Source organism: Liolophura sinensis, chromosome 6, assembly GCF_032854445.1.
Source record: "Liolophura sinensis isolate JHLJ2023 chromosome 6, CUHK_Ljap_v2, whole genome shotgun sequence".
Lineage (NCBI taxonomy): Eukaryota > Metazoa > Mollusca > Polyplacophora > Chitonida > Chitonidae > Liolophura > Liolophura sinensis.
Window position 1 is genome coordinate 34,021,849 of NC_088300.1, and position 9,011 is coordinate 34,030,859.

At 38.8% G+C, this 9,011-nt stretch overlaps 1 protein-coding gene across 1 annotated transcript in view; it reads right to left on the bottom strand.

The window, feature by feature from the left end:
* Positions 1 to 3,952: 3,952 nt before the first annotated feature.
* The window catches only part of LOC135467120 (uncharacterized), a 20,845-nt gene continuing 15,786 nt past the window's right edge, over positions 3,953 to 9,011 (bottom strand). Inside the window, exons 10-16 of the mRNA XM_064744880.1 lie at positions 7,894 to 9,008; positions 7,310 to 7,376; positions 6,611 to 6,705; positions 5,404 to 5,533; positions 5,088 to 5,230; positions 4,745 to 4,793; positions 3,953 to 4,280 (exon numbers count right to left, since the gene is read on the bottom strand). Of these exons, the coding sequence (XP_064600950.1) occupies positions 4,198 to 4,280; positions 4,745 to 4,793; positions 5,088 to 5,230; positions 5,404 to 5,533; positions 6,611 to 6,705; positions 7,310 to 7,376; positions 7,894 to 9,008 (1,682 nt within the window). The 3' untranslated portion in view covers positions 3,953 to 4,197. The remainder of the gene's footprint in view (positions 4,281 to 4,744; positions 4,794 to 5,087; positions 5,231 to 5,403; positions 5,534 to 6,610; positions 6,706 to 7,309; positions 7,377 to 7,893; positions 9,009 to 9,011) is intronic.

The window sequence follows — 9,011 nt, forward strand, 5'->3', positions numbered from 1 at the left end:
CTGAGTAATTGGGACAGATTTTGAAGAAGACTAAGATACCGAACCAGTGAAATACAGCATTAGGCCAAATAAGGAGGACTAGTGTTTTTTCGGGCAGCTTTTCGCTTGACGCTAGACACGAACGAAATAATGCAAATTTACGTACTTTCAATCACTTTTGACCTTTCACTTTTTTGCGTCGTAAATCAGTTATGTACAAACTACAAATCTCGACGTTAACAATTCTTGAATTCCTTCAACTGGTAAGTTTAAGAGGCACAATAGATTGTACAACGTTGTAAACTGTAATGCAGGCATACAAGGCAACAATGAGTGGCCATATAGAATCTTTCCACAGTTCATTGTTGAAGGCATTGTCTTGTATTGTATAGCGTATTTATAATGTATACTTAAGATATTATTTGATATAGCGTATTTATAATGTATACTTAAGATATTATTTGATCGATTCCTGGCTGATTATTTGAGATAAGTACAATTGTTTTGCATAAGAGAAAAAAACAAAGAAAAAAAAAACAATATGAAAAATGGTTTGATAGTGTGATATATAACAGAGAAAGACAACTGGTTTCGGAAATAAGAATACACTCGAGGAAAAGAAGTCGTTTTACACATGCTAGATTGTTATTGCACAGTGTTATTTATACGATGACTCTTATAGTAGGCCAGACACAATGCTGATACACCTATACACAGCTGCCTCACTGGAAGGCCATGCTGAAGACACAATATACGACGCCCAATCCATCACATTATACTGATACGGAACCGACAAGTACTAGGCCTCTTATGCCAAGCGAGATGGTATTAAGGATAACGGTGTTTAAGCCTTCGGTATGACTCGATTGGAAGCTGTACAGTGAGCATATACAGATAGCTTGTCGTTCAGTACCGGTACTACAAAAAAAGCAAATTCTGAAATAGCACATATATCATTTTCAGTACTATGAGTTTCGGAAATTTCTGGACAAAAAAAAAACCACCCATATATCAATGATTTGCAGGGTGACAAATGTTTTCATTCAATAGCATTACTGATAACAAAAATCATATGTTTATTACACATATATGCAAGTGGCGACAATGTTTGGACAACTTATCATTAATAACTGAGATCTGTGTCCAGTTGAATGTGAAACCAGCTCAAAATAAGAAATGTGTATGGTACACATATGGTACTCTATGTAAAGATTTTGTAATAAAATTCATGGGTGTCTTTTAAATCGAGTGCGCTCTCCTGCGTTTAGGCCAGTCGGGTCCAAACCGGACTGAATCATTGTTCTCTTGAAACAAATGAGTATGTATATATGTATGCTTGGGTTTTTACGTCGTACTTACGTCGCGAGTCTATGCCGCCAATGTGCTGCCGCTACTGAAGCATCATGCCGAAGACACCCAGTCACATTATACTGACACTAGGCCAAGCAGTCGTGTTTCCGCTTTCTTACCTCTCACTGCTGAGTGCGAAGCGAAGCAGCAGCATGTACCGTTTTAAAAGTTCTTGGTATGACCCCGACCTGGGTGTTATCCCGGAGTCTCCCGATTTCGAGTAATGCATGAGTACTACGCCACCAGTTTGTCCACAAAACGTCATCGCAAGGCAGGAGTGAAGAATAGATTACACAGCTTTACTTCACAGAATTACTTTAGCACCAGTGTTACCCATTAGTGCGCGATTGCTAGTGACATCATGTCATGAATGAGTTGGAAACCATCTCTCGGTGGCTCTTTCGGGATTTCATGCGGGAATGTATTCTTCTGCCAATCTTAGAACCATAGGATATCAGATTGCAAAAATCTTGATTGAAGAAATGATGTTCTATATCGTCAGCCCCGGAATCACGAAGCTACCTTTATTAGGCTTAGACGCCAGGCTTAATCCTAACCTGTGGTATTAGGCCTATTCTTTAGAATTGACCTTAAATATTAATTTTCAAGTTTGTCATGAAAGACAACTTTGTCAGTCTCAATTTTCGTGAACGTAAAGTGGTTTAAAGTTAAAACATGTAGATTCGTGACCAAGAGGTTAGACAGATATAATACAGAGAGCATGTTTATTGATTTTGGAATGAAAAATTAACGAACCGTTTCAGAATATATCTGAAATTTTATACGTTTCTTATTATGCTAGTCTCTATATGTCAACGAATAATAAATGCTTATGTCAGTCTCGCTGATTTATCGACAAGACATATGGACAGCTTTTACGTAACTAGCAGTACACTATGCTTGATGACTAATTATAATAAGCCTTGATTAGTTCAGTTACGAGTCTGATGCCGTTCGTGGTAATTATTAATGTCACTCAGCTCTTAATGCAAGGTTTAATTGCTGTCATGATAATTTAGGTATGGACATTATATGTTATAGCTGATTTCCACCAATGTGGCCACTGCGAGTTCATGTCCAGCTCATGCTGGCTTCCTGTCCGGCCGTAAGTGGGAAGGTCTTACAGCAACCTGTGGATGGTCGTAGGTTTCTCCCGGGCCTTGCCTGTTTCCTCCCACCATAATGTTTGTCAAGTGAAATATTCTTGAGTACGGCGTACACCAATCAAATAAATAAATAAATTGGTTGATTTTTTCAGCGAGTTGCGTATAAATCAGTCATACTCACTACCAAAATTTCCCTTTAGTCCGTGAGCACGTAAAAAAGAAAGCTCTACATGTGGATATGTCGGAATTTCATATTCATGCAAGGAAAAATGAAGATAGAACACTTTTTTTAATTCATAATGTTGAAGTCCATAAACTCAGTTTCGACGCCAAGAACCCATTGCCTCGGGTGACGTCAGAATTCTTCATGAACCAGTCGCATGCTGGATATTGGGCAGCGATCAGCATGTTTTCACCCAGGGTGACACCAGTTACCTAAACTGCTATCGGCTTGCCTGTAAACTCTGTTACTTACACTGCTATTTTTGAAACTGTTTACAAGTTTTAACACAATATAACCTTAATAAATGAATTTTAATTCATCTCATGCAGTATATAATGTCAGGGCAGTATAGATTTAGAGATGGGTGTTAGGAAATTAAAGTCATGTAATCTATTCGCGGAGACAATACTGTAGTTTGTGTTACTGCGTGGAATTTGTTGTAGCCGCTAGTTGGTGTAGTCATTGTAAAACAATGCACGCCCACTGGCCAGCATGCAACTTGCTTTTGAATAATCATGACGTCACCCGAGGCAATGAGTTCTTGGTGTCGAATCTAAGTTTAGAGATTTTAACATTATGAATTAGAAAAAGTATTCAAACTGTATTTTCTTAATAGGTAATAATATGTTCATTATATCAGTGGGTATATCTTGTATTGTTGCGTGTCAAATCTGGTAGTGATTATGACTGATTTTACAGACAACTGAATATACGTGACTCGCTACAAGAAACAGACATGAAGAAATACATACTTTCTAGGATGATGTATAGTCATAACTTGTCCTGTAACGGTTCACGGTTGCATGAAGTGCACACAGTTAAGTAACCCCCTAACTACCAAGGCAACGTGTGTTGTAGGCCTGTATATATAAAGTGCACTTAGCTAGGGGTTAATTAGCACCAAGCGCTGTTTCTGCTTCTGAATGTTGGTGGTAAACTCAAAAATCACACAGCACATATCGCCAGTCCAATAGAAGGGGAGTAACTCCACTCTGCGAAGAAACTCCCTCCTTTTGTCTAGCTTCATATATTCCTTCGAAAAACGTCTTCGCATACACAAGACAAATTGGCCAATTGAGATACATATGAATACTGGACAAACGTCTAGAAGCCAATAAATATCTGACATGATTTATGTGAGAGACTGTCTTATAAGTCAGTAGATAGAACTAAACCATATAAAAGACGTGATTTTGTTCACAGTGTCTAAAAACTTATCGAACGATAATTCGAAGAGAAATAATGAAAAAAAAACCATCCACGATTCACAAACTTTTATTTTATAATTGTGGATGAAAATGGGAGCACACATTTGTGTAAAACTTTGGAAACATTACACAGTTTTATTTGAATATTCAATAGTTTAACTCATTTATTCTGTTATACTGAAATGATAATTTACAATAAAACTACACACAGGGTTTTAATAATCTTTGTCTATCTTTGTTTTCCTAATCTCTTGTTGTAGACAACGTTAAATAGATGTCAGTTTTAATTATCGACGTTTTCAATCTCATACAACTTGTAATTCGTGCCAAATCAGGCCCGACTGCGCTGTTTCTGCTTTGACAGACAGCTAAATAGAAAGCCCATACGTCTCCGAACAGAATCCCTTGATTTACCTAAAAAAGAAATTTAAAGAAACGAAATGTAAACATAGACTTATTTCGAACTGTACACAATATAGAAGGTTTAGAAATTAGGTTCATTTGGGGTAACCAAAGAGTGTTTAATTCAATATTAAGCCTCTGAACATATTTATTTATTTATTTGCCTACTGTTTAACCCCCTATTCAAAAATTTTTCACCTGTATGAGGGTGATCAGGTTTAGGGGAAAAGCAAACCAAAGTTCCAAGAGTAAACCATCGGCAGGTTCCTGTAAAACTTTGACTTAATGCCACTGCAAACGAACCCCAGTAAACAAATTATTTCCAGCATTTGTGAACAACAACATAAACAAATCAGTTACCGCCTAATCAAAAATCTGACACGCCAAATATCTCCCCTATATGGGAATTCAAAATCCGTCCAGACTAAACGTAGTGATGATCACGATGAAATGGTTAATCACATTACATCTCTTACCAAATGCAGGAATACGCCGGATGTTTCTTTGTCTTCTCGCTCTGAGCCCCTGGAAAAGAAAAATGTCCACCAGGTAATCAAAAACTTTTCTACTGTGACAGTTTAATGTTAGCAATTTTGAGGCAAGCATGATAGCTAAATTTAAAACAAAATGCTATAATTTTGAATATCATTACATTCTCTGTGTTCAACTTTTCAAAAGTCTGTTGGCTAAGTGATGATTGAAGGTATTCTGTTATAGCAGCAGATTCTATTAACACCGTATTCAAACAGGATATTATGTTGTATGTTACTCAATATTATGTCATTACTTATCATATGCTATGATTCTAAGCACAGGTACCAATTTGTCCCAAATTCTTCTTCCAGGTGACTTGTCAGGGTCGCAGTTTTGCCCCCTTTCCCTCGAGATTTGTCTTGTTGGAGTAGCCTCCCTTGTTCCCAAAGTTTTCCGTCGTGGTTGTGGACTTTCGACTTTTAACATCACTGTGGTGTAAAAACAATTGCTCTACCTTACTCGTTCTACTCGTCTGAGTCGTCATAAATGTTTTATAATCAAAGTAGTATGAATTGTAATAGACTTTAAAATATAGAACAGATATGAAAGAGCTTTCCACGGATGTACTTCTATTAGAAAAAAAAATATCTGAATTACTAACCGATAGAAGAATAGAGCACAAATCTGTAGGTATGGTGATCCTCCTGGTGTTGACCAATCCTTAACGCCGTCTCGGTATTGTCCCCCAAACCAATCATATGGCTTGTTTCATCTTCTACATGAGAAAATATCTACAACAAAGAAACAGAACACCCGTAACTATATAGGCCCCAATTTCTTTCTTTATTTGATTTGTGTTTTACGTCGTATATATTTTCTGTATGTATTATGGACAGAGGAAACCCAATACCATCCGTAGAATGCTGCCCAGCCCTTCCCACGTACTGGAGAGGAAGCCAGTATGGGCGGGACTTAATCTCACTACACATTAGTCACTGTGCTTCGCTGGTGAGCCAAACAGTCGGCTAAGGAAGCTATGCTTGTGGGCCGTACGTGGAAAGGTCTGCTAGAGCAAACTGCGAATGGTCGTGGGTTTCCCCACGCGATCGTATAAATGAAATATTCTTGAATACAGCGTAAATACCCAATCAAATAAGTAAATGCCCAAATGAGCACATTAAAATTACAACAAAGTTGTAGTACAGGATATATCGTGAATGCGGTCAGACGCTATGACAAGTAATTGCACTGCCAAATAACACCTAACAGCAATATGCTGAGTTTGAATATCATATATCACAGAGTAACGTCACAGCTGTTATTTTATTGAGTTTTGTATTATGATGTCGTCATATATATACCTGTTCCGAATATGTAGAACATATATTCCGAATATGAGACCGGCAATGTCAAGTTAGTCCGTATCATCTAGCTGAGTTTTATTATCACAAATACAATTGTGTACAAATGATCAGTTGGCCTACATTCTTGAACTGCGCTACTTTTCGTGAGGTATAGCATAGTATATGTTCAAATACATACTGTTTTTGACAGCAAGAAAATGCTTCACTACACAAAGCTTCAAGACGATAAATTACACAATAATTCATTTGATTCAGTCTTATAGAAAGATTATAGCATTCTCGACACGACTTCGAAGTGAAAACATCTACTTACCTCCCTTTGTTACAATAACCTTACACGCATAGAAGATCCAAATCTTAAACAATCCGTACAACGATGTAAACGAACTAACTTTACATTTACCAAGTGAATGAATTTGCTTCTTTCATAAACATCACTGAAAACGTTTGCACTCCACGTTTTCAGAAAAATATGAAATGTGAACCATTATAAAGGTACATTACCGGTATGATGGCCTCATCTTCGTCAGAGTTGATCCCAGCTGTGGACGTGTCATGGTCTTGTATCCAATCGCCGTCTGACATCAGCGCATCCCTGTCTAAAGCAGAAACAGTAACACTGTTTAAAACTTGGGGGGTGGGGGGGGCTAAGCGGGGGGGGGGGGGGGGGTTGTGTCGTTGTGGCGTGATTAAGACGTGTGTTTTGGGGATGAATCTCAATTTCGATCTCTGTGGCTGAAGTGGTTAGATGCTAGCAATTTCCAATCGTACGTGGGAAGGTCGTACGTGGGATGGTTGTGGGTTTTCCCCCAGAATCTGTCCGGCTTCCTGCGACCATCGTGCTGGCCGCTGTCGTTTTATTTTATCAAATAACTAAATCAAATAAATGAAATTTCGACCAGGAATTCTCCCGCTTCCATTGCTTTTGGACATTGTTGACAAGAAACGGGGGACGGTACTCTTCCGTGCGGTCTTACACGACGTTCTGTACCTACTACCAAGGCTTCTTATATCAAACATCGGAAAGTATAGAGTACGCCAATAAACGACGAACAAATAAATAAATAAAACGTCGTTGTAACATTAAAGTCAGCATAAAAAGGGTATCAAGATTTTCCGAATATTTCAAAATTCATGACAAATTCTGTTTTACTGATGGGAAAAATTAAATGTGGAGAAGATTTACTGATCACACATTCATACCTGTTGTAAACTTGTCTTCTACCAGCCCCTGCTCGCTTGCGGAACGCAATACGCCATACCAACTTATCTGTTTTGAAAACAAAAGATTAGCCTACTACATCACTCACATCGTAAGTCTTTTTCACATTTATGCATACATTAACTTTGTGATTCGTTTTTGTATTTTACGACATGTGAAAGCTATTTTCACACCTTAGTCGCGCTTTTAGGGACTTTATATCACCATACTAGGTCATGCAGCAACCTGCAGATGGTCATGGGTTTCCCCCGGGCTCTGCCCGGTTTCCTCCCACCATAATGCTGGCCGCCGTCGTATAAGTGAAATATTCTTGAGTACAGCGTAAAACATCAATCAAATAAATAAATAAATAAATATCGCCATACACGTACATGTATATGCATGGGCTAACCAGTATTGTACGTGTTCATTATTTCTTTTTCCCTACTGCAGACACAGATGTGTGACGCGCACATGAAATCGTTATCTGGCTTATCTTTGTCGTTGTACACATAAATACACCTATTATAGCGCACTTTCAATAATAAATATCCAACGATAAAACGAATTATTTTTACTTATTTACCTCTTCATCACACGTCATTTCCGCTATGGAATCATGGGTATTGGGGGAGTCACAGGACTTCATTGACGCCGTCATCCTCTCATTTTGCTGACTTTCCATCATATGCATGTATTGAGATGTTTCATGGAATTTTTCAATAAGCCATTTCAAAACAATTCCCAGTTTTGCAGGGTCGAATGGATACATTTGTTGCTTGGTCACGTTTTCTTGACTGGGGATCTCTTGCTGTGTTTCCCAGTTTTCGGTTTGATATGTAACTTCCTCAACTTCCGTCACCTTCACATCATCTCTCTTCATCGGACCAGAAAGCGCTTTCAGCAAAACGGGTTTGGTTAACTCGTTTTGGTATTCCAAGGAAATAAAACAGAACGGATTCAGGAGAAGTATCTTTCTTTGGAGAGGATAATAGTTTCGGTAATTCTCCAGGCACAGAGAAATTTGTGGATAAGACTGAGACAGCTGCTGCATGTGAGCCTTGATAAGTAACATGAGCAGTGGTGTGCATGTGGCGGTGCTACTCTGCTTTCTACTGCAGCAAACTTCTCCATCGGATCGCCCGTTACCACGAAGTAAAGTGTGCGGTGTTGAGCACACTCCCACAAAGTTCTGTTCCTTCCTGCTGCCAGTCAGTTCATCCGAAAGCAGCTTTATATCCGAGGAATAATGAACATGTTCGGTGGGCAGCTGTTGATTACGGTCACAGGCCCAGCGCACGACCTCCCGATGACGAGCTTCGGGGGACAACTTGCGAATTTCCACTTGTTTATCCAAGTATGACTCAATGATCTGTTTTCCCGTTTCTTTGAACACATTTTCACGTTGATCTTTCGTGGTCTCTTCTTTACAGTTACTTAGTGATCCCGATCGTCTGCATTCAGTAAGATGCTTTTGTTCTGTTTGTGTCAAGCTCTCAAAGCACTCACTGTCTGGATTTTCCTTTCGTGGTGTTCTTTCAGGATCAACCGCTGCCTGCGCTCGTTCATCGCAATTGGACCAATCTACTTTTGGACAGAAGTCTTTCAGGGCAAAACTTCGTGGATATTTGTAAGTAATAGTTGCATGACTTGTTTGATGTTTGTCGGCATGTTCGTGTAGTGGGTCCAATTCGCTTATTACTG